Here is a 26,434-nt window from a genome sequence, read left to right on the forward strand (position 1 = left end):
TATTAAGTTTAAATTATTAAGTTTTTAATCAAAATTATACTTTAAAACATAATTTTTTCCGATTAAAGTAACCAATTATTTTAAGTTGGTACCTATGTGACATAACCTCAAATTATTAAGTCAATAAGTGACAAATCAATTTAAGGTGTGAAAAATGTCCCATTTAAATGATATCGCTTGGCAAGGTAAATTATTTGTATTAAAATCGATTCCTTTTCAAATCAAATCCTTTTATAGAAGCCAAAGACTTATTTAAAACCTGGCGAGATAATAACGAACGTAAAAGCGAAGATGTTGTGTACATTTGGAAAGCTGTGCTTGAATATAACTTGAATAAGCTTGGAAAAGAAAGTAATTTTGATCTCATATTCATTAATTAATATTAATATTGAAATGAAACATCTTTTAGAGCAACAAATTATTGAACAAACTTGTATTGGAGCTTTGGATTGTTTTCGATTAGATGTTGCAGATACTTGCGTTCGGCTTTTAAATAAGGAATTTCCTTACAGTTTAAGGGTCCAAAAATATAAAGCAATGATTTACGAAGCTCAGGAGAAGTATGGGGAGGCTATTGAAGTTTTAGAAGATATCATTAAAGCTGATAAAACGAATAGTGGAGCTCGTAAACGCATCGTTGCTATTTATAAAGCCCAAGGAAAAAATGTTGAAGCCATTAAAGAATTAACTGAATATTTAAGAATGTAAATTTTTAATTAACTCTTAATTTTTTGAGTCACAAATTTGTCTTTTTAGTTTCATGACTGATACAGAAGCTTGGCAAGAACTAAGTGAGCTTTATTTATCAGAACAAGATTTCCCCAAAGCTGCTTTTTGCGTTGAAGAATTAATTTTGCATAACCCTCATAATCATTTGCTTCATCAACGATATGCAGATATAAAATACACTCAGGGTGGCCAAGAAAACATCGAATTAGCGCGAGCTTATTATTGCCAAGCTTTAAAACTTAACCCAAATAACATGCGGGCTTTATACGGGTTATATTTGGCATGTTGTAACATTGCTAATTCGCAAAAATCAACAGCTGGGAAAAAAAAGGAGGCTAATTCGCTATCAGAATGGGCTTTAACTGAAATTAAACAAAAATATAAAGAAAAACGAATGAAAAGTTTAGAAAGTTGTATAGCAGCTTTACAAATAAATTAAAAGAAATAAAAATGTCTACAAAAAATTTAAGTTATATTTTGGTTTCTAAATATTGTGTAACCGTATTTTAACCGCATCTCTCTTGAGTTGTAATAAAAAATGAAATTAGAATAATTATACTAAATGCTATGTAGAATCATTTCGCTACACCAACCAAAGCTGGTCTTATTACTCTATCGTGTAACTTGTATCCAATTTTTGATACAACAACAACCGTTCCTGCAGCTTTTCCAGCAACTTCCTAAAAAAGAATTAAATTCAATTTTAATTTTATACAGGTGTCTCATGTAACTGGTTCATTAGAACTTTTTCAGGTTCCACTATTTGTAGAGATTTGAAATTTTGGTAACTTTCGATCTAAAATATTATCAAGATGGCCGCCACTTCCGGTTTACCGGAAGTAGACCATAACTTCGTTATTTTAAACGGAATGCTATAGTTTTTATTTCACCATTTAATTGTACGTAAAAAAATAGATTGACTTTGATAAAAGTTATTGGTGCCTAGCGTTTTTCGTTTTCGAATTATTTCGGTTTTAAGCATTTTTTAGTAAATTTCACCATGCTTTTTAAAACCCCATATCTCAGCCAACGTTCATTCTAAAAAGATCTACATGAGCACGATTACTCTTCACATGCTGTCAAATAGATTGTCATTTGTTGCATCGGCGTATCTTATACAGGATGGTCAAAAATTGAAGTACTGTTTCTCAATATTCAATGGCGAGAAAGTCGAAAATTTTAAGACGACTAAACCTGAATGTTTCTAGTTCTATGTCTAGTGTTAGTTCTAGTTTTGCAATAGAACTAAAACAAGACCTAGAACTACAATTACTTCTGCTAAAACTACAATTAATGTTAATGTATTGTACAGCAATGGGTTCAGAAAAAAAAATCTCTATCCAATAACGTGAAGAAAAATATACCGAGCAATTTAAAAATCGAAAGTTGATAATTGCTTGAAATTGAAGATGGCGTTAAAAAAGGTTTATTTTTAGCATGAGTCATAGTATTCATCAAACCACTTCATTTGATACCTCGCTCATAAAAATTGGAATGTAAACGATAGACTTACAGCATGTTTTTTTTCATCTGACACTCTGTATATAAAAAAAAACTTCTTACTTGCTTAATATCAATTTATTCAGAACCGGTTTCGAGCTTAGCTCATCATCAGCCGAATTGTCAAATAGTAAAGAAGAAACCCACTACGTCATTAAAACAAAAAAGGCGTAATTTTTGTTTTAATGACGTTGTGGGTTTCTTTTTAACTATTTTGACAATTCGGCTGATGTGAGCTAAGCTCGAAATCGGTTCCGAATAACTTGATATTAAGCAAGTAAGAAGTTTTTTTTTATACAGTTTAAATTTTCGACTGTTAATTTTGACATATTTGTCAACTTCATAAAAAATCCTTTAAAATGAGTCCAAACTCGACATATTTAACTTTAATATTAATAGAGATACAATCACTTCCGGTTTGAAACGTCAACGTCAATTTTGACATATTTGTCATCTTCATTAAAAAACCTTTAAAATGAGTCCAAAGATGACGTACTTATCTCAAAAAACAAAAAAGTTAGAATAAAAAACATTAAACCCGAAGTTAGCAACAATGAAGATAGCAATTTAATTTTTAAATATTAATACCAACCTTAATTTTTGATTTTTTTTATTATATTTTTGTTTTTGTGACAAATATTAAGACATTTTATAAAAATTAAGAATATGTCAAAATGACATTGACATTTCAAACCGGAAGTTGCTTATATCTCGAGTAATATTGGAATTTAGCGTATCATGTTTGGACGCATTTTAAAAGATTTTTCACAACGAATACAAATATGTCAAAATTGACGTTGACAATCTTAACCGGAAGTTGACCATAACTCCATTAATATTGGAGATAGATATGTCGTGTTTGTACTCGTTTTAAAGCATTTTTAATAAAGATTATAAATATGTCAAAATTGAGGTTGACATTTGAAACGTGAAGTTAGTTATCATATAATAGACAAATGGACAACTTCATGGTGTTCTTTCATGATGTATTCTTATAATATTAAGACATTCTATAAAAATTAAGAATATGTCAAAATGACATTGACATTTCAAACCGGAAGTTGCTTATATCTCGAGTAATATTGGAATTAAACGTATCATGTTTGGACTCATTTTAAAGAATTTTTCACGACGATTACAAATATGTCAAAATTGACGTTGACATTCTTAACCGGAAGTTTACCATAACTTTATTAATATTGAAGATAAATATATCGTGTTTGTACTAATTTTAAAGGATTTTTTAATGAAGATTATAAATATGTCAAAATTGAGGTTGACATTTGAAACCTGAAGTTAGTTATCATATAATAGACAAATGGACAACTTCATGGTGTTCTTTCATGATGTATTCTTATAATATTAAGACATTCTATAAAAATTAAGAATATGTCAAAATGACATTGACATTTCAAACCGGAAGTTGCTTATACCTCGAGTAATATTGGAATTTAGCGTATCATGTTTGGACTCATTTTAAAGGATTTTTCACAACGAATACAAATATGTCAAAATTGACGTTGACAATCTTAACCGGAAGTTGACCATAACTCCATTAATATTGGAGATAAATATGTCGTGTTTGTACTCGTTTTAAAGGATTTTTAATGAAGATTACAAATATGTCAAATTGAGGTTGACATTTTAAACCTGAAGTTAGTGATATTCAATAAATTGATAACTAATTTTTTTAACATAATCTGAAAGGATATTTTTTAGGAATAAGGAAAATTTTGAGAAAATGTCTTTAAAGGTACAAACTTTTTATTGTGAACGTAAAAATAGCATTACTCATGAGTAGGTAACCATGGAAACGCTTTGTTTAGTTTTAATAATGTCTATTCAAAAACGTTAAAATTAATTTTGTGGGTATTTAATTGAATTGAATCAATTTTTATAGCGATTATTTCCTGTATTTTTGCATTGTTTTCTGCGTTGTAACTGTTTGTATTTTTTTTTCTGTTCTATGTTGTTTAGTTTTGTATTAGTTATTTTGCGTTATATTCTGATTGAGATTGCTTTTTGTTATTTTTTGCCGTGTTCTGTGTTCATTAGTCCAGTTTTGTTCAATAATAATTGTTACTGTTTTGTTTTTATTTTTGAGGATTTGTTGCTACGTATTTATTTTAAACGCATAGAAATTTTAATTCTTATTGGATGTGGAGATAAAACTCGAACACAACAAGAGGTATGCAATTTGTTTAATGCAAAGTACTCTAACAGAGTTATTAGTAGATCAATACTTAGCAAAATTGAGAAGAAATTTAGAGAAACTGGACATGTTAAGTACATTGCACATGCTGGATCGACGAAAACGTGAAACTTAATATGTTGTTAGCTGTTGAAGATGATCCCCATAGTAATTCGAGACAAATTGCAGCGGATCATCAAGTTTTTCAGCGATATGTACTACGTGTGCTACAAGAAGAGAAGTACCATCCCTACAAAGTGCAGTTACTGCAAGAACTGAATGAAGATGACACAGATCGCCGCATGGAATTCTGTGAAATTGACCCAATACCCTCAAAAAGTTCTTCTTTAAACAAATTCTGACAGGTCAACGATATCTGGAGTTTTTGAGGAATGAACTAATGCCTGTCCTTTTAGAAGCATTCCCAAATAATAGTAACCCCAACTTACTGGACGACAATATTTGGTTTCAGCAGGATGGTGCAAAGGTGTTTCTGTACACCCTGTATAATCGTCAAAATGTCATAGCCTTTTTTTTTAATTTCCCAATATGAGAAAAACTACAATAAATAGATATAGGAATGTTTATAAATAAATTGTAGAGAATTAAATTCCCTTTTGGATAGGCTAATAAAATATGAGGCGTTCCATTTAAAATTTTCGACTTTCTCGCCATTGAATATGGGGAAACAGTAATTCAATTTTTGACCATCCTGTATAAGATACTCTGATACAACAAATGACACTCTATTTAGCAGCATCTGAAGAGTAAATGTGCCAATTTAGAGTTTTTTTGAATGAAAGTTGGCTGAGATATGGGGTTTTAAAAAGCATGGTGAAATTTGCCAAAAAATATACCAATAACTTTGATGAAAATCAACATAAAAAAACCAAACATAATAAAAACTATAGCATTTTGAAAATATGTTAGATCAAAAGTTCTAAATGAACAACCCATGCTACCAAAACTTCAAAACTGTACAAATAGTGAAACCTAAAAAAGTTCTAATGAAGCAGTTAAGTTTAAATGTACCTGTTGAAACAAAGCTTCATGATAATTAGGATTGAACTTTTCATTCAACGGATCAACTTTTTCTAAACCATGTCTTTTAAAAACAGCTTGTAACTGAGCTTCGGTCATCATCAAGCCTTCGTATAAATTTTTTAGATGCGGATTAGTATCCCCAATTTCTTCCTTAGGGATGCTCTGAGTGGCTTTACCCAAAACATCGGCTACATCCAATAAATCTTTACAAAAACTTTGAATTCCAAAGACTTTAGCTTCCGATATTTGCTTTGTAAGTCGACCTCTCATGTTTTCACCATCCGCCAAAGCCCGTTTATATTTATCCTATCGAAAAAAATCAAAGTTTATTAATAAATTTTCTTATTAAAGATATCAAAAAGATTTTCGTACAATTAAATCGGTATTTTTTGAGGTTAAATCTTGTATTTCTTTATTTAATTTTTCAAGTTCGTCGTTTGTACTTTTCCCGTCGGATGAAGACGAAGGGGGATCATCGCTTTTTGTTTCGCTAGTAGCCGCATTTGTATTCATTAAACGTAATTTCGTGGAGCATCTGAAATTGTAGGTTAAAATTGCGAAATTATGAAAATTGTCTTTTTCAATTTTTTCCTTTCAATCTTACCGCACGCTTTTATAGATGTTGTCTGTGAAGATTTGGCTGCATTTTAATAAAGTTCGTACATTTATCAGGGACATTTCAATCGAATTCAAATCGGTACACTACGAAATTTTAGCACTTTGGTGTTGTGCTTTTTTCCAGGTCTTGCGGTGATGTTGAAGGTTAGAATTTACGTCAATGTGATACCAACATAATTTTATTTTAACAATTACTAGATCTAAAGATTTGTATTGTATCGTGAAATTGTATTAATAAATAACACTAAAAGTCGTTAATAATTTATTTAAACTAATCACTTTATTTACAATAGAATCTATAACTCAACGTCTTAATGTTTACGGTTTTTTTTTGGGTATGTGTTGTTGTATATTTGGTTGCCTAAAACTACTTGTTTCAATAATAATTCAAAAATATTTTTCTCAAAAACTAAAAATGATTATTCAAAACGGCTTGTTGCATTAAAAAGAGGATACTTTGATTAATAATCGAATGTGATAACAGCGATAGTTCTGTTAATAATGAATGTGATGATGAATTACAAGCGAAGAGAGGAAAACTAGAGGAAACTGCAACAAGAGATTTTATATATCGTATTGGGATTGTTACAATGAGGTTGCTAATGATAAATAAAGTTGTATTCAATGAAAAAAGTGCTATTGGGGTTGAACTTGATTATTATCTGCAGTGTCCAACACCTAAAAGTGATACTAATTCCTGTGAATGGTGGAGTACTAAGTAATTTTAACCCATTACCTGCCAACTTTCTTTTTTTTCCCCAAAGATCTTCTATATATCTGTTCTGTGGCAAAACCTGAATAATTCTAGCAGATTCTAGCTATGTTGCTACTTTTTAAACTTTACTTTTTGTTGTAGATTGGGTTGCCTAATCTAGATAGAGATTTAAAAATTTAGATTAAGATATACTTGTAGAAATGCGAGTGTTACTAGAGTTTTAAAATATATAAGTGAATGAGATACAAACTAGTTTCAATTATTAAATACTCCTATAATAATTTGGTAAATTAAAATAAAATTTCGTTTTTTTCTAGGTTATGTGTTGTTGTATATTTGGTTGTCTAAAACTTGTTTACTAAACAAAGATAAAATTAATTTGTAATTATAATAAATATTTAATTAATTAGTATTATTAATTAATAATCACATTATTAAATAATACAATCAATAAAAAAGATTATTTTAATAAATTATTTCGAACATTGGGGAAACACGAAAATTACTAAAAAAGACATAACCTCATTTCTCTTTTTAAACATAACCTTAATTTAGTATCAGTTCTATTTTTAAATAATTTTTAATAAATAAAAAAGATTAAGAATGGCGGTTTTATTAGATAGTGTTCTTATGAAAGCAAAGTTTCGTGGTTGTATGCTTGGGACGTTAATGGGTGATTGTTTAGGAGCCCCTTTTGAAGGTGATCCAGGAAGTAGAGCTATAGTCCAAAAGTATTTCGATAAAATCGATGGGGAATACACTAAATGTATCTATCTCACTAAATACAACGATTTGTTTTAATCAAATTTATCTTTAGCACCAATTAAAATGTACACGGATGATACCGCAATGACGAAATCAATCGCAAAGTGTTTAATAGATAAACCCCCTTTTGATTATAAATACTTAGCGAAGCTATTTGTAAAAGAATACTTTAAAGAACGACGGAGAGGATATGGACCCGGCGTTACCCAAGTTTTCAATAAACTGCGTTCGTACAAATACGAAGACATTTATAAACCTGCTAAAGAACAATTTGAAGGAACTGGTTCGTATGGAAATGGAGGGGCGATGAGAATATCCCCAATTCCGTTATTTTTCGCTAATAACTATGATGCTTTAATTGAGGCTGTTGTAAAATCGACGGAAATTACTCATACCCATACTTTAGGGGTTAATGGCTCAATTTTACAAGCGATTGCTATCCATCAAGGTTTAATGTTACATCCAGAAGAAAAAGCTGATTATAAAGTATTCATTGAGAAATTAATTGGGAAAATGAAGAAATTTGAAGGAGGTGAAATGTAAATAATAGATTAAAACAATAGTTTTGTAAGACAAATTTGAAATTTACCAATTCAAATTTAAAAACGAGTTTTTTAATGAATGAGTGCTTTAAATCTTATGAAACGTGTTTTTTATGTCATTTTTTAAAAATAAAATAAATTTTGACTATGTAGGGAAATAGGTATGTGGCAGTTGGTAACACTTGAAAATAAAAATTTGAATTGACATTTTTAAAATAATTTTGAGGTTATAATTTTTTATTTGTAGAAAAGACATTGATGATCCATCACCGTATCAATCGCAATTAAAACGTATTCAAAAATTATTTGAAATTGAAAAACCTAACGAACCGGTTAGTGATGATGAAGTTGTGGCGTGTCTTGGGAATAGTATTTCCGCTCTCCATTCGGTCCCTACAGCTATTTATTGCTATTTAAGGGCACAAAATGATATTCCCGATTTAAAGGTAATTTATATTATTAAAGAATTGTTTAAAAAACGTTTAATAATTATTATTTTAGGCTGATAATCCTTTTAGAAGATCAATCCAATATGCCATATCATTAGGTGGTGATACAGATACGATAGCTGCTATGACAGGAAGCATAGCTGGGGCTCATTATGGGGAACGTTTTGTGAGTGAAAATATGAAGAAACATTGTGAATTTGTGAAGGAAATGGTTGAATTAGCCGATGATTTATTTAAAGTTAGTGATTTAGGGGGAAAGTGATGAATTGTTAAATAAATTATGTTGTATAGATTTCAGACAATATAAAATATATTATTATTGTTGAGTCATTTATAACAAAATTTTGGATTTTACAAAGATTTGATATATAAGAAAAAAAATATAATAATTAATAGGGATGAAAGATTTAATATAAAAAAAATTGAGGTTATGTCACTAGGTATTTACAAGACTTGAATTTTTTGGGATAATCGGAAGAATTAAATTAAAAAAACTTAAATAATGTAATAAAAAATAAGATAAATTCCCTATAATACACATCTGAATCGATTTTTTTCATTAAATTTAATCGACTTAAATATACCAACATCACAATGACGCGTAGTTTACTTTTATTTATTTATTCTTTTAGTTTATATTAAATTTAATCTTAAAAGCGGGTTATTATCGTACATTTACGGGTGATATTCATAAGAAGAGAGGTGTCGATATGTTCGACGATGATTTAAAATAACTTGGAAGAAGAGATTTATTAAATTTTTCAAAAAAATTTTTTTGGATGGATTACTTAGTTATAAAATAAATCAAATTATATTATACAGAGTGTTTATTATTAGTTCAAATCAAAAAGAATCATTCGAGTACAAAAAAAAAATAATAAAAAAGAATTACTTCAATAAACACCCCATATATGTTTTTAAAGAATTAAAATAAATTAATCAATATAGATAATAATAATAATAAAAGAAAATTAATCGATTATTGAACAGCCAATGATTTATTATTTTTTGAAAAATTCTTTTATTAATCTGAATCATCGTCCATCCCTTGATCAAACCCCGTTAAATCGGCGGACTGCAAATGACCCTTTGATATCGCGTACTCAATTAACGCCAAGTGACAAAAAACATATTGATCAGGCATTTGAATTGAATAAGCTCGTTGCGAGCGGATTTTTTCAACAGTTCCCCGAATATCCACAGTTCCAACATCCTCCAGGCGAGATATGCAAATGTCTAATGTACAAAATGTACCTAAAACAGCAAAAACAACAATAAAATATGATTAGAATAATTAATTATTATAATTTTTACCTGTTCGTCCTATTCCGGCACTACAATGTACAATAATTGGGGGCCCTCTTGGATGTCCAGCCCATGTATCACCCAACGCAGTCACCATAACCGTCTGTTGTCTTCGAACTTTCTCCAAAAACTCCAACATGGCTTTTGCAGAATGAGGAACACCATAATCCGGCCATGAAGTGAACTGCCAATGCGATATATCCCGAGTTTCTTCCGTCTAAAAATAATTCATTTATTTATTTATTTAGAAAACTTATTTTATTTAATAATTAGTAGTTATTAACAACCATTAATGATGTATGGGGATGGATATAGTGAGGGAAGAAAAATGAAGATAGAGGGTGGAGGCGGGTAAACGAATGATGCGTTTTGAGGAGAGGAACAGGAAAAGAAAAGAGGGGATTGAGATGTGGAAACAACTGGAGAGCAGAGACAAGAATGTGGGAATGCAAGAGAGAAGAACGGCGATAAGGGAAAGTAGGTACAACCCAAAATATGCCGAAATTGTAGCGAAAAGGCTACCAAAGTACCTGATGATGGTGAGGAATGAGGAGAGCTTTACACTAAGATAAACATTGTATAAGTTGGACCGCGGTATGCATCACTTAACTAAGCGACAAGTGAACAATATTATGACTTCTCAGAATAGATAGGCTCAAACTATTGAAAATTGTTTGGTGCCTATCTATTTCTATCACAGAACATTGATGAATTTTTAATCTACTTCTAAACTTCTAACTTTCTAATTTTTAAAACTACTTCTATTAAGAGTTAATTTTTTGATTCTTATTAACCCTATTGTTTAGTTTTTATAATTTATTCCAATGCCACACTTAATAGTAACTTTTGGCGATACTTTCATATTAATTGACGACAATGTAGCATTTTGCAACCAAGAAATATCTTCTAAATATGGCCCCCGTTAGTTCCAGCATTTATATTTGCGCTAGTTATCAGTTGTGATGTCGAAAAAACATTTTCTAGATTCAAAGACATTTTAACACCCAAGTCATTTTCTGAAGTAAATTTAGAAAAAGTCGTTATTATTCAATCATTTCACCAAATAGGAACTGAGAGTTGAGAAAAATTATGATAAAGTAAATAATTACTTGCAGATTTAGCGTTAATACAGACCCTTGCTAACGCGCGCCTATGGATTACCATGACAACGCTGCAGACCAGTGAACTCGAGACCTATGCGTCGCTCGTTAATAACGCAACATTCGTGAACTGGTCGACTGGACTTAGGTACCGAAGAATCCGAGCTCTAATGATAACTAACTTCAGGATTAAAATCTCAACCGCAATTTTGACATATTTGTAATCTTCATTAAAAATCCTTTAAAATGAGTACAAACACGACATATTTATCTCTAATATTAATGAAGTTATGGTCAACTTCCGGTTAAAAATGTCAACCTCAATTTTGACATATTTGTAACCTTTATTAAAAATCCTTTAAAATGAGTACAAACACGATATATTTATCTTCAATATTAATGAAGTTATGGTCAACTTCCGGTTAAGAATGTCAACGTCAATTTTGACATATTTGTAATCGTCGTGAAAAATCCTTTAAAATGAGTCCAAACATGATACGTTTAATTCCAATATTACTCGAGGTATAAGCAACTTCCGGTTTGAAATGTCAATGTCATTTTGACATATTCTTAATTTTTATAGAATGTCTTAATATTTGTCACAAAAACAAAAATATAATAAAAAAAATCAAAAATTAAGGTTGGTAATAATATTTAAAGATTAAATTGCTATCTTTATTGTTGCTAACTTCGGGTTTAATGCTTTTTATTCAAACTTTTTTGTTTTTTGAGATAATTGCGTATTGTTTGGACTCATTTTAAAGGTTTTTTAATAAAAAATACATCATGAAAGAACACCATGAAGTTGTCCATTTGTCTATTATATGATAACTAACTTCAGGTTTAAAATGTCAACCTCAATTTTGACATATTTGTAATCTTCATTAAAAATCCTTTAAAATGAGTACAAACATGACATATTTATCTTCAATATTAATGAAGTTATAGTCAACTTCCGGTTAAGAATGTCAATGTTATTTTGACATATTCTTAATTTTTATAAAATGTCTTAATATTTGTCACAAAAACAAAAATATAATAAAAAAAAATTAAAAATTAAGGTTGGTATTAATATTTAAAAATTAAATTGCTATCTTCATTGTTGTTAATTTCGGGTTTAATGTTTTTTATTCAAACTTTTTTTGTTTTTTTGAGATAAGTGCGTCATCTTTGTACTCATTTTAAAGGCTTTTTAATGAAGATGACAAATATGTCAAAATTGACGTTGACGTTTCAAACCGGAAGTGATTGTATCTCCATTAATATCAAAGTTAAATATGTCGAGTTTGGACTCATTTTAAAGGATTTTTTATGAAGTTGACAAATATGTCAAAATTAATAGTTGAAAGTTCGAACTTTTTGGTTTTTTGAGAGAAATGCGTTATTGTTGGATTCACTTTAAAAGTTATTTTATGAAGACGGTTATTTCGAAAATGACCTGACGGATTTCAACGCGGTTTTTACCAAAATATGTCAAATAATGTCTGTTGTCGGATTCCGTTATCAGTTTTTAATAATAATAGCGCCAGCATCATCTCTTCAACTCTGTTCCGATTGGCCGGAACCCCCTCCCCCGCATGGCTTATTTCTGTTTCTCTTTAATTTGTAATTCCATTAAATCGCCCTTAAAAAATTAGGGAGCCCTAATTTTGAAAAACTGATAACGGAATTCGACAACCGACATTATTTGGTAAAAACCGCGTTGAAATCCCCCAGGTCGTTTTCGAAATAACCGCATCCTACTAAACCGCGATTTTCCGCGAAACTATATGGAATATGGAAACAATAAAATATGCCACTCATTAAGAACACATCAGGCTACCACCTGTTCAAAATTGAAATTTTTTCGTACGATAGTTTCCGAGAAAAAAAATTGTAAATTTGACAAAGTTGCCAGTACCGTAAAAAAACGGGTACTTTTTTCATTTAATTCGCGATAAAAAAGAAAACCGCGAATCCAAAAATGTTCAAATTAATATATGTTACCTAGAAATGTTCAATGATTAGAATAAACTTTACCGCAATTTTTTTATCGAACAGTTACGAAGATATCGATCTCTAAAGTGAGGGGCCTTGACTTTTTACACGGATAGTAGATCAACTTCAGTTATAAAACTTCTATTATATGATAACTAACTTCAGGTTTAAAATGTCAACCTCAATTTTGACATATTTGTAATCTTCATTAAAAATCCTTTAAAATGAGTACAAACACGACATATTTATCTCCAATATTAATGAAGTTATGGTCAACTTCCGGTTAAGAATGTCAACGTCAATTTTGACATATTTATAAACGTCGTGAAAAATCCTTTAAAATGAGTCCAAACGTGATACGCTTAATTCCAATATTACTCGAGGTATAGGCAATTTTCGGTTTGAAATGTCAATGTCATTTTGACATATTCTTAATTTTTATAGAATGTCTTAATATTTGTCACAAAAACAAAAATATAATAAAAAAAAAATAAAAAATTAAGGTTGGTATTAAAATTAAAAAATTAAATTGCTATCTTCATTGTTGCTAACTTCGGATTTAATGTTTCTTTTTCAAACTTTTTTGTTTTTTGAGATAAGTGCGTCATCTTTGGACTCATTTTAAAGGCTTTTTAATGAAGATGACAAATATGTCAAAATTGACGTTGACGTTTCAAACCGGAAGTTATTGTATCTCCATTAATATCAAAGTTAAATACGTCGAGTTTGGACTCATTTTAAAGGATTTTTTATGAAGTTGACAAATATGTCAAAATTAATAGTTGAAAGTTCGAACTTTTTGGTTTTTTGAGATAAATGCGTCATGTTTGGACTCATTTTAAAGGTTATTTTATGAAGATTACGAATATAATAATAAAATTGAAGTTGACATTGACAACTGAAAGTTTTTTTCACGACTAAACCCGAATGTTTCTAGTTTTCATTTTAGTTCAATAATAATATAAATCATATAGCGTGATTGGGGCTTAGCTTTATTCTTTAAAACAAATAGTATTTTAGATCTTTCAGTATTCTACATTTTTTCAAAGATAAGTTATACCTTTACCTATCAGACAGCATGAAAATCTCTAAAAACGATAAAATGTCGTTTAATCAAGTGATGTATAACGCGGTCCAGTTATAAGTATTGTACTTAGTATAAATTGTAACCTTCTGGGAAACAATAAATTATTATTATACTTATTAATCAGCTTACTTTTAAGTTGATAAGAACCAATGAAGTCACCGTGTAATCACTATTTGAATCAACAGCCACCGAGCGTACTTTAAACTCCCCATACGTTGTTTCACCATCGATATCAGAAGGCCAATATTGATGACATTTCGGTCTTCCTCGTTCCATAACTCTCGTCGTCATTACAATCACTAAAGTATTTTGTTCCCAAACCATTCTCCAAAAATCCGTTGTCGTTTTTAATAATGGTCCTAAAAGTTAATAAATATAATTTAATTAATAAAATAAATGAAGTTTTTATGTACCTTGGGTATTAATAAAAGCATTTTTCTGTTTATATCCATCCACGAAATTGGCGTGAATGTAATCACTGTCCGTTTCACCATCTATTTCTGATAAAATAACCCTACTATGATCGTAACACAGCACATCCGTATACCTAAAATAAAAATTAATTTACACTTAAATTTAATTTTAAATTAATTTTTACCTATTTTTGGGTAAATTACTTCTAATTTTAGCTACAGTAAAGTTTCCATCGGGCGGACGCGACCGGATTTCAGCATATTCTTGCATCAAACCCGGTCGGCCTCTATCCCGGACGTATTCAACCAATTGTTGCATTGTGAGGGCGGCTCCTTCACCATGAAGAGAGTCATCGTCGGAAAACCCACTACTAGCACTACTAGGCGGATTCAAATTTGCCTCCTCAGCCCAACTATCCACGTTATTAGTCGATGAAGAAATTTCTAAGTCGGAATTTGTTGCCAATTTCTTTTGCGGCGATGGGGTTTTGCCATCTACAATGTTAAATTCAACTTTATTATAACTTTTTTTTTTTTTATTCCAATTACCGTAAAGTGGCAAAGGTGATTCCGGGCAAGTTGTCATTGACTGAAGACAATGTGACAACCAAACATTATGGTCGACCTGAAGCAGTCCGCCTAATTGGGTCGGAAGCGATTCCCTTTTGATATGCGCCGTCAGCTGGGCTAAGGATACGGTAAAAACTCTTTCGCGAAGTTTCTCGCGAACGAATAGGCGCAATATTTTAAACGGCGCTTTAAACCATAACGGTGCTGTTACTATTAATACTTTCTTCAATCTTGCTGGATAACCACCCTATAACAAAAATTGTATTATAAAAATCTTAAAGAAAAATGTTGTGACAGAAAAAATGTGTTAAAGTGAGGTTATGTTCGGTTGAATGACACTTTGAAGTTATAGGTTAGGTTTTCGACATCCAACGTTTATATAAATATTAATATAAATAAATATCGTTATTTAATTTGATATTTTACCATTTTCATTGGGTTCTCATCATTAACGAGGTAATATTAAACAAGTATCCTAATTTTGGAAACATAACCTATAACTTGTCAAAAATAAAATTATTTCTTTCAACCAATCAAGAACAAAGTCATTTTAGTTACAAATTTAAAATATATAGGCCATACCAACACAAAAAACGCGAATGATTAATCGATTCCGTTATTATTTTCTTCATACGGTACAGATATTATGCTCATAAGTTAACTTGTTTAGAGTGAAATGGCTTTTTTAAAATACGTCTTTTCTCATGTCGGTAACCGACGACGCTTCTATACCGACCAAAACAAAACTAACCTCTAAAACGGGTACAAGTTATTAAAACGAATTTCCATAAAATGTTTTCATTAAAAGGAAAAGTGCTAAATCGAAAAGATTATTACATGATTATTTACATCGAACGAATGAAAGTTTAATTGAGATTACTCTTAATGAAGTATTTTCAATGTTATTCCAACTTAACCTCAAAAATATTTTTTTTAGAGAACTGCTTTAGGATGTGGGGTTCCGGTTTTCATAGATCTATAGGGTTAAGTCCACTTTCAAATTTCGAGTTTGTGACTTAAGATACCTTATCTCTGAGGTACTGATGCAATACGTATTTCCCTTCCTTTTGACAGCTTCTTCTCAACTAGGTGTCTAAGCATGAATAAATCTTCTGGGTTTGAAACCACTTTGTTCCTTTTCCTCCTTAACTTCCCTCTTTATCCTAGTTTTCAGGACTCTTCCATATAATCTTCTTGTACAGAGCGTTCAACAATGATTGAATTGTAAGGTGTAAGGTGTTTGAATTTGGCGCGCTTGACTTTTAGTAACATTTGACAAACAACATTGGCACCGGCTGACGTTTTAGACGTATTTTTAACAATCAGTGGTGTGGTATGTTTTAATTGCTTTCGAGTTAACAAGTTTCAACAGTTATTATGACAAAATGTGAATAAATATTAATTGATTTCATACACATTTTGTTAGTAAAGTTACACATTGATAAATTGTAAACAAAAATTTTTTAACCTCATAAATTTTTTAATACCTTCGAAATTTTTCCTATGATACGCCTATGTTTATTAGTTTTCTCATACCAACCTTAAAAATTAAACGCAAAAGCGGGAAATTCAAACACCTTACAATCATTGTTGAACGCTCTGTATATGAGGATTATTTGGAACTTTCTACAATCTAGTGGAATGTCATCTCCTCTAAGATATTTGTTAAATATCGCGCATATTATTTCCAGAACTTTCATGGTGGCATGTTTGATGAATAGAACCACAAAGTAATTCGATTACCTCCATATCATTGTCAAATATGGCATCATTCTCAATGAGGACAAGGTACCTTCAATATGGCATGAGGTACTATGTAAAGTGACAGCGGAAGATTGAGCGAAATGTATAACTCACACGGAAGAGGAAATAACGAAATGGTGAAGGGTTGAACTCAACAACGAAGGTGTGTAATAACCTATTATTATAAATTTACAAAAGAATAACAGCGATAAAGTCCTTTTATTATAATAATCATAATTAATATATGTATATTTGGTTGCCTATCCTTAAAAATAATAAAAATCTGTGAAATGAAATGAAATGTCAAAATTGACATTTTTAATTTTAATATTAATTATATTTTATATTAATAATTAAACTTAAATAATTCATAATTCAAAACTTTTAAATAAGTACTTTTTTTATTATTATTTTTAGTGTTGAAATTATTACTTAAACATCAAAAATAGCAATTCGAATTAAATTTGACATTTCGCCTTAAATACTATTTAAGTGCCACCTATGGAGTGAAACCAAAAATACAAATTATAACTGTGTGAAGTTGGTTAAAAGTTAAAACTAATTGTCAGTTGTCAAATAATTTTCTTGGCTGAAACGTAACGAAATTGATAAATCGTTTAAAAAATCTTATTTACGAGTTTTTATTACAAAGTAATCGTAAAACAACACGTTATGGCCTATATGAATTGAACGAAAATGTCGTTTTTATGGATATTCAAGAGTAATTTCAGGAAATATAGTGGCAATAATTTTTTTTTTTCAATAACTTTTCATTATTAAACAGTTCGACTGAAACAAAAAGTGATGAAGAAACCCACCTTTTGATAAATCTCACAAATATAGAAGAAAACGTTTTCAAGCTTCATTCCACCCAATCATATAAACCAATTTTTGAAGCTTTGGTTAAAAACGTTGAAATGAGAGGAAAAGAATGAACATTCGAGAGTAGGACATCCTTTCCAAAAGTTGATATTTGACAGTTTATACAGCAGATGTCAAAGTTGATAGCTACTTGACATTTAACTCGTCATTTTGACGTTTAATCTGAAAGTTTAATGAAGTATTTTCAATGTTATTATAACTTAACCTCAAAAATAATAATAATATTTAGAGAACTGCTTAGGTTTCTTTGCTTTTTGACAGCTCCTTCTCCTCTTCCTCCTTAATTTTTCTTTCTATCCTAGTTTTCAGGATTCTTCCATATAACCTTCCAAGTAATGATGTTATACTTAACACTCTGTAATTCTCGCACTTCTTCCTATTTCCTTTCTTGTATATGAGGATTATTTGGAACTTTCTCCAATCCAGTGGAATGTCATCTCCTCTGACATTTGTTAAATATCGTGCATATTATTTCCAGAGCTTTCATGGTGGCATGTTTAATGAATGGGACCACAAAATAATTCGATTACCTCCATATCATTGTCAATGAGAACAAGGTACTTTCAATATGCGATGAGGCACTATGTAAAGTGACAACGGAAGATTGAGCGACATGTATAACTTACTTGGAAGAGGAAATAACGAAATAACGTGTTATAAATTTACAAGACAAGCAGCGATTAAGTCCTTATATGTGTATTTGGTTGCCTATCTTTAAAAATAATAAAAATCTGCCAAATGAAATGTCAAAATTGACAGAAAGAATAAATTAATTAAAAAAATGTTTTTTTAATTAAAGAAAATGCGCACATAAACTTTTCATGAAGATTGTATAATAAAGGAGGATCTCCGTCTCTTTTTTTCTGAACGTGCGTGTGTGTTGCGATGAGTCACGCGCGAGAAACGGTCTCCCCGCCGCGCTCTCTTCCTGTTTCAATAGATTCCTATCGTCCTCTATTAATTATAATTCACCGTGACAGTTGACCCGTCACGCCGCAAAGCCGAAAGGGCCGAAAATAGCTAACGAAAGTCGAAAATCGCGACACGTCCGTTTCATTCCGTCCGGGAATAGAACACCCAAATTTAGCGAAACCCCCCACTAGTTTGACCCAAAAAACCACCTAAAAAATCATCAAAACTACTTTCCTCTAACCCTACGTGTTTACACTAAAAAAAAATTAACCTTATATTTTGACGTTTACGTGTTTGTAATTATTTACAATTTTTCTTTTCATTCACGGATCCGCGCATTTTTGTTACGCAATAAGTTTTCGTTATGGAAAAAATTTTTTTTAAGAAAAACTTAATAATTTATAAAAAAAAATCTTACTTTTATGAAATCCGCAAACAGAATCCAAAAATTAATCACTTCTTAAGATTTATGCACTAACGAAATTTTCACTTCATCAACATTTAAATTGTTCTTATCCACCAATTCGCAACGCAACACGACTTATAATTAAAATATTAAAAAAAAAAATAACAAATTGCGCGTCTTTTTGTATTTTGATTTCGTACTCGTTGTCGCAGGGATTCACTTTGATCGATGGTGTACACTAAACGGCAATAACGTCGGACGGAAAAACGTTCAACGCGAACATATGATCGAACGTCGTCGTCAAATAGCCGTCGTACTCGTCGACGTCGTGACGCAAAAGCGGGGGCCCGATCGATGGCCAACAACGAGCGAACGTCGCGACGCTTCTACAGCTTACTACGCCATCTATACCTCAATTAAACGATTAGATAGAAATCATGATGAAAAATAAAGAAACTTTTTTAATTTTTGTTTTAATATTATTAATTATATTTTATATTAATAATTAAATAATTCAAAATATTTAAATAAGTTAAACGTCAAAAATGACAATTCGAATTAAATTTGACATTTCGTTTTAAATGCTATCTAAGTGCCATCTATGGAGTAAAACCAAAAATATAAATTATAACTGTGTGAAGTTGGTTAAAATAAATTGTCATTGTCAAATAATTTTTTTAGTTGAAAAGTGATAAATTATTTAAAAAACCTTATTAACTTTTATTACAAAGTAATCGTAAAATAACACGTTATTATTACACGGATTATACGAATTGTACTAGAAGACAATTTTTTATGGATATTCAAGAGTAATTTCAAGAGAAATAGTGGCATCTATTCATTCTTTTTTTAGAAATTTTCCACGGTTAAAGGAAATACCGAAGCACTTTCTACTTTTATAAATTAAAAAGTTGGACTGAAACAAAAAGTGATGAAGAAATACTTTTGATAAATCTCACAAATATAGAATAAGATTTCGAGCTAACACATTCTACCCAATCATATAAATGTACTTATCATGCTTTCGTTAAAAACTTTGAAGTCACAAAGAAAAGAATGAAACTTCGAGAGTGGGACACCTTTCCAAAAGTTGATATTTGATACATCTATTCATGCAACAGTTGAAACGTCGCGACGCTTCTCGAGTTACTTGCTACGCCATCTATACGTCAATTAAATGATTAGATAGAAATCATGATATAAAATAACTTTTTTATTTTTATTTTAATATTATTAATTACATTTAATATTAATAATTAAAAATTAAATAATTCATAATGTAAAACTTTTAAATAAGTACTTTTTTTTATTAATTTTAATGTTGAAATTACTTAAACGTCAAAAATGACAATTTGAGTATTAAATTTGACATTTCGCCTTAAATGCTATCCAAGTGCCATCTATGGAGTAAAACCAAAAATATAAATTATAACTGTGTGAAGTTGGTTGAAATAAATTGTCATTGTCAAATTAATAATTTTTTTAGTTGAAAAGTAATAAAACTGATAAATCGTTTAAAAAATCTCATTTAGGAGCTTTTGAAATCGTAATATAGCACGATATGGACTATATGAATTATACGAGAATGACGTTTTTATGGATATTCAAGAGTAATTTCAGGAAAAATAGTGGCAATAATTTTTTTTTTAGAAATTTTCCACAGTTAAAGGGAATACTGATGTGCTTTCTACGTTCATTATTAAAAAGTTGGTCTAAAACAAAAAGTGATGAAGAAACAAACCTTTGATAAATCTCACAAATATAGAATAAGTTTTCAAGCTTCATTCAACCCAATCATATAAACCAACTTATGAAGCTTTGGTTAAAAATCCTTTCCAAAAGTTGATATTTGACAGCAGTTGTCAAAGTTGATAGCTACGTGACATTTAACTTGTAATTTTGACGTTTAATCTGACATTAAACTTTTTTTTAATTTCGAAATTTTTACATTTTTCGATTAATACAATTAAAAATTTACCTTTTTAGTATCCTCCAAACTCATTTTTCTTAACTTATTAATTAACCATAAAATTATAACCTCACTTATAATCGACTAACAAACCGAACACCTTCAACTCAGACAGGATACAAACTGACTCACACACAACCTAAGAGCCGCTTAAACGTCTGATTAAAATTCTCAAAGCATTTTTTTTAAACTCTCTCTCCTACTTCTTCCCTTTTATTTCATTCGTTCCTTTTCTATTTCTCCCCCCATTTCCTTCCTAATTTTTTTCTCTTTCATTCATCTCAAAGTACGCAAAAAAAATTGTGCATCTTACCTTTAACATGGTGAGAATTTTCTGCGACAAATCATAATCAAAGTTTGAATATTTCGAATTGGTCATGTCGTAAATAAAAACGATCCCCGCTTTTTGCGTTGTGGGATTTTGAAGGGCCACGTCCAGTTGGTAAACGACACCCTGCAGTGTCATCTGGTGGGTGCTTAATGTTGGCACGTGTTTGTGAGCGGTGAAAACGGCGATTGCTGCGTCCGTCGAGTCTCTACTAGGCAAGATTGTGAATTTTCCGGTTTGTAATTCGGATTTAAGGGGTTCTTCCGTTGAATCGAGTCGAGTCAAACCTTCTCTTTGCCGGATCGCTTCGTGTTGATCGAATAAAGCCACCGCTCTACTCACATCAAATTTTCTTGCGAATAGGAATTTTACCGCTGTCGACCAACTAACTGGGCCTAATTTTCTTTTAGGCCTTGAATTTATTAATTCTATAAAATTTTTCGTTGCCTAAAATAAAACAATTCAAAATTATTAAAATTTGTTATTTAAATTTGACGTTTAAATGTCAAACTTTGACAGTTATAAGTTAACCTTAAAAATAACTTTTTTATGATTCAATTTAATAGTCTACTTTAGGTGTCTCCCTCGGATATTTTGTGGCAATCATGTATAAATAGCAATTTCCGGTTTGCAAGCGGCTTCCACTTCCGGCTAAATTCTTTCCGGAGCACCGACGTGAGCTATTTTAGACGACGGATGATTTAAAAAAAAAGGGGACAACGCATCCTGTGCATAAACAAATTAAATAAAAATTATTTTATTATTAAAAGTATTTTTTCCTGTTTATTTTTTTTTTAACCATATCGATAAAAAATTATCGTATTCCACGAATTAAATCATTTCCTCGAATTCATAATAATAATAATAACCTCAACAGTTTTTCTCTATTTTTTTATCCTCTTTTCTTTTTTAATTTTCACATTAATCACGATTTTCTTTAGAAAATTTGACTCATTTTAATTAAACAAAAAATTTTACAACAATAAAAATGACAGATAAGTAATAGATGAAATCGTCATTCTTTTTTTTTATTACGTTAACACAGCATTTTCTAACCTTAAAAACGTTTTTAGTTAAATCTTATTAATACTTTTTTTAATAAAAAAACTTTAACGCGTAGGCGTTTCAAATCCGATTAAGAATTAAATTTTTTTTGCTTTGGTTTCGTTTTAAGTTTCAACAGTTGCTACCGGACGTAAACACTTTTTATTTTTGGATTTTTACCGCTTCCCAAGTGATGTAAAAGCGATGTTTTTGCACCTAAATTAATTCTAAAACGTTTTAAACGAAACTTACGCATTCCTGGTCGTGGGTTAGGGACGCGGCCATCGTTTTAAAGGGACACTAACTCCCGAACACCTCCACCATAACTGTACTAACTGAAAACAAAACTTTCTGCGTGGAGATCGAATACCAACACACTAAAACCCGGCTAATTTCACGCTGAATAAATTCAAATTTTAATCGAATTTTAATGAATTAATTTAATTTTAACAACTAATTAAAATGTTTAAGACTTAAAAAAGATATGAACCTAAATTAATTTCGAAAATAAAAACGATTTTTCAAAAAAAAATTTAAATTTAGGGAATTTTCTTCCTTTAGGTTAACAATAAATTTAAAACATTTCTTAATTTAAATTTATCCCAAACAATTAAATTAATTTAATTACTTAATACAATTTATTATAACAAAATAATAAATAAAAGTGTTTTTAGGGCTAAAAATATAACTATTTTTACATTTTTATTTTAAGGTTAGGCAATAAAAATAAACGTCACGCAATCAAAACAAAGATGTCGGTCGTAAAAAAGCGAAGCGATGCGCAATTTGTGTTTTCCGACCAATTTTCATAGTCAAAGGCCGAATTTTCGCGCTTATTCCAGTTCCAGAATATTAATTAAACAAATGTGAACGATGGAATATAATATGGAGGTAGAATTAAGGACCACGCAGCACTCGATACCAATGGACGTGCTGATTGACCTAATAGCGTAAGCTTTTTTTTTCCTTTAATGACCCTTTTTAAAATTAAAATTGCCTCAGGAGGTTTGTCATAAACGTCCCGGACACAGCCAAACAGAACTTGATACGAATATGTTTCCAAATCGAGTTGGCTTACTGGTACTACTTAGATTTCTACGTAAACGGCGAAACGAAATTGAGAAGTTGTGGTTTTAAGGAGTTTGCCGCTCACGTTTTCATCCACTCGCCGTTTTTAAAACGAGATTACAACCGTTTAGATGAAATACTTGAAGAATGGCGTGAATATAAACAATCTGTACCAACTTACGGAGCTATTTTATTGTCTGAAGGAAACTCGCATGTCTTATTAGTACAAGGATATTGGGGTAAAGCTTCTTGGGGTTTCCCAAAAGGTAAAGTTAACGAAGATGAAGATCCCGCTCATTGTGCTGTTCGTGAAGTATACGAAGAAACAGGATTTGATATTTCAAGTCGAATCGATCCAGAAAATTATTTTGAAGCTGTAATTCACGAACAATTAGTAAGATTATACGTTATAACGGGGATTCCGTTTAACACAAAGTTCCAACCGAGAACGAGGAATGAAATAAAGTCATGCGAATGGTTCCCGATAGCTGATTTGCCCAATAATAAAAAAGATAACACACCGAAAGTTAAAATGGGATTGAGTACGCATTCATTTTATATGGTTTTACCATTCGTTAAGCGAATTAAAGGGTTGTTTAATAATAAACCAAAAGCTCATAGACAGAAATCTTTGAGTTTTAGTGAAGCGTCGAGTACATCGCGTCCAAAATATCATCGAAGCGATTCGGAATGTAAGGAAATTAAGGATGTGAAAGAGATGAAAGAATTTAAAGGAAATAAGGAGAGGAAATCGTTTTCAAAGAGACAACTTTTTAACGATAAAGATATCGTTTTTACAGCCCCATCTTGGCTTAATTTCAAATTTGATAGAGCTGCAATACTCGAATCAATCCCCTGAGACATAATTTTTATTTTAAGAAGGAAATGGAATTTTTTGTTTTTAATTTTTTTGAATGCCATAAAGTGTAATTAATTATTATTATCGTTTAATTTTGTTCCTATTTTGACAAAGAACAATTTGTTTTTTTACGATTATTAAATGGTTTGTACAATAATTTTTACGTTTCACTCTTTACTTAGACAAATTAATTTGTAATTGAGAAAGTTTTTTTATTTTAATAAAATTTTTTCTTTGGAAAATTGGTGTTGAACTATTTTTTATTTAAATAACCGAACCTAAATTATCCTCATCTCCGTCTTTATCGAAAACCAAGTACTTTTTTTTATTAATTTTAATGTTGATTTTAATTAAACGTCAAAAATGACAATTCGAGTATTAAATTTGACATTTTGCCTTAAACGCTATCTAAGTGCCATCTATGGAGTAAAATGAAAAATATAAATTATAACTGTGTGAAGTTGGTTAAAATAAATTATCGGTTGTCAAATAATTTTTTTAGTTGAAAAAGTGATAAATTGTTTAAAAAATCTTATTTGGATTGTTATCTTATTAGTAATCGTAAAATAACACGTTATTATTACACGGATTATACGAATTGTATGAGAAGACAATTTTTTATGGATATTCAAGAGAAATAGTGGCAGTAATTCTTTTTTTAGAAATATTCCACGGTTAAAGGAAATACCAAACCGTGTTTTACTTTTATAATTAAAAAGTTGGACTGAAACAAAAAGTGATGAAGAAACACCTTTGATAAATCTCACAAATATAGGATAAGATTTCGAGCTAACACATTCTACCCAATCATATAAATGAACTTGTCATGCTTTGGTTAAAAACGTTGAAGTCACAAAGAAAAGAATTAAACTTCGAGAGTGGGACACCTTTCCAAAAGTTGATATTTGATGCATCTATTCATGCAAGAGTTGAAACGTCGCGACGCTTCTAGAGCTACTTGCGCCATCTATACGTCAATTAAATGATTATATAGAAATCATGCTATAAAATAACTTTTTTATTTTAATATTATTAATTATATTTTATATTAATAATTAAAGATTAAATAATTCATAACTTAAAACTTTTAAATAAGTACTTTTTTTATTAATTTTAATGTTGAAATTACTTAAACGTCAAAAATGACAATTCGAGTATTAAATTTGACATCTAAGTGCCATCTATAGAGTAAAACCAAGAATACAAATTAGAATTGTGTGAAGTTGATTAAATTAAATTGTCAGTTATCAAATAATTTTTTTAGTTGAAAAGTAATAAAATTGATAAATCGTTTAAAAAACCTAATTTAGAAACTTTTATTACAAAGTAATCGTAAAATGACACGTTATGGACTATATAAATTGTAAGAGAATGGCGTTTTTATGGATATTCAAGAGTAATTTCATGAAATATGGTGCTGGAAATATGAGCACCCAATCATATAAACCAATTTATGATTCTTTGGCTAAAAACCTTGAAGTGAGAAAGAAAAGAATGAAAATTCGAGAGTAGGACACCTTTCCAAAAGTTGATATTTGACAGTTTATTATAGCAGTTGTCAAAGTTGATAGCTACTTGACATTTAATTTTTTTTTAATTTAAATTCTCTTTTAGAATTTTAATGCAAAGGAAAAGAAAAGGAAGTGAAAGAGATGAAAGAATTTAAAGGAAATAAGGAAAGAAAATCTTTTCAAATAGACACAAAAAACAATAAAGGTATCGTTTTTACAGCCCCATCTTGGCTTAATTTCAAATTTGATAGAGCTGCAATTCTCGAATCAATCCCCTGAGACATAATTTTTATTTTAAGAAGGAAATGGAGTTTTTTGAATGCCTTAAATGGTTTGTACAATAATTTTTACCTTTCACTCTTTACTTATCGTTAGACAAATTAATTTGTAATTGAGAAAGTTTTTTTATTTTAATAAAATTTTTTCTTTGGAAACTATTTTTTATTTAAATCCCTACATTTTTAAATATAATATAATAACGGCTACTACAATAATAACGATCAATATATTTTCAAAATTTTCGTTTAAATCATCCGAACCTAAACTATCCTCATCTACTTCTTTATCGAAAACCAAATTGACATCGGATGATCTATTCTTGAACACATAAGAACACCTCGGGCTTGTCTCACTATCATTTTCTTCGTGCTGAGGCGATTCCACCTCAATTTTTGTATCTATCACAGTCTTTACCTCGCTTTTTTCAT

General features: G+C 30.1%; 5 protein-coding genes and 1 long non-coding RNA gene across 7 annotated transcripts; 4 read left to right on the plus strand and 2 right to left on the minus strand.

The window, feature by feature from the left end:
- Positions 1–77: 77 nt before the first annotated feature.
- Positions 78–1,292, plus strand: LOC111416472 (ER membrane protein complex subunit 2-like). The gene is made up of 4 exons (XM_023048503.2): positions 78–185; positions 238–351; positions 410–704; positions 757–1,292. The coding sequence occupies exons 1-4, from the start codon at positions 155–157 to the stop codon at positions 1,166–1,168; spliced, it is 852 nt and encodes a 283-aa protein (XP_022904271.2). The 5' UTR covers positions 78–154; the 3' UTR covers positions 1,169–1,292.
- Positions 1,183–6,414, minus strand: LOC111416473 (grpE protein homolog, mitochondrial Roe1). Its single transcript, XM_023048504.2, has 4 exons — positions 6,069–6,414; positions 5,837–5,999; positions 5,453–5,770; positions 1,183–1,409 (listed from the first exon to the last, which is right to left on the minus strand). Exons 1-4 carry the CDS (start codon positions 6,140–6,142, stop codon positions 1,305–1,307), a joined length of 660 nt encoding a protein of 219 aa, XP_022904272.1. The 5' UTR covers positions 6,143–6,414; the 3' UTR covers positions 1,183–1,304.
- A 902-nt stretch (positions 6,415–7,316) lies between these two features.
- LOC111416462 (ADP-ribosylhydrolase ARH3-like) lies at positions 7,317–8,872 on the plus strand. The gene is made up of 4 exons (XM_023048489.2): positions 7,317–7,563; positions 7,615–8,101; positions 8,352–8,550; positions 8,606–8,872. Exons 1-4 carry the CDS (start codon positions 7,401–7,403, stop codon positions 8,813–8,815), a joined length of 1,059 nt encoding a protein of 352 aa, XP_022904257.2. The 5' UTR covers positions 7,317–7,400; the 3' UTR covers positions 8,816–8,872.
- On the minus strand, positions 8,846–22,642 carry LOC111416426 (Protein tyrosine phosphatase Meg2). Of its 2 annotated transcripts, XM_023048445.2 has the most exons (8): positions 22,542–22,641; positions 21,231–21,692; positions 14,985–15,252; positions 14,621–14,930; positions 14,436–14,569; positions 14,152–14,381; positions 9,868–10,075; positions 8,846–9,807 (listed from the first exon to the last, which is right to left on the minus strand). In XM_023048445.2, exons 1-8 carry the CDS (start codon positions 22,572–22,574, stop codon positions 9,578–9,580), a joined length of 1,875 nt encoding a protein of 624 aa, XP_022904213.1. In that variant the 5' UTR covers positions 22,575–22,641; the 3' UTR covers positions 8,846–9,577. The 2 variants fall into 2 exon arrangements, with proteins under 2 accessions (XP_022904213.1, XP_022904212.2); XM_023048444.2 differs by having other exon boundaries at positions 14,621–15,252; positions 22,542–22,642.
- A 386-nt stretch (positions 22,643–23,028) lies between these two features.
- On the plus strand, positions 23,029–24,297 carry LOC111416454 (decapping protein 2). The gene is made up of 2 exons (XM_023048475.2): positions 23,029–23,239; positions 23,292–24,297. Exons 1-2 carry the CDS (start codon positions 23,163–23,165, stop codon positions 24,214–24,216), a joined length of 1,002 nt encoding a protein of 333 aa, XP_022904243.2. The 5' UTR covers positions 23,029–23,162; the 3' UTR covers positions 24,217–24,297.
- Positions 24,298–25,461: 1,164 nt separating this feature from the next.
- LOC139429598 (uncharacterized) lies at positions 25,462–26,161 on the plus strand. The gene is made up of 2 exons (XR_011640159.1): positions 25,462–25,779; positions 25,831–26,161. It is a non-coding gene; the product is annotated as an uncharacterized lncRNA (long non-coding RNA).
- The last annotated feature ends 273 nt before the right edge of the window (positions 26,162–26,434 follow it).

Source organism: Onthophagus taurus, chromosome 3, assembly GCF_036711975.1.
Source record: "Onthophagus taurus isolate NC chromosome 3, IU_Otau_3.0, whole genome shotgun sequence".
In the NCBI taxonomy this organism is placed as follows: Eukaryota; Metazoa; Arthropoda; class Insecta; order Coleoptera; family Scarabaeidae; genus Onthophagus; species Onthophagus taurus.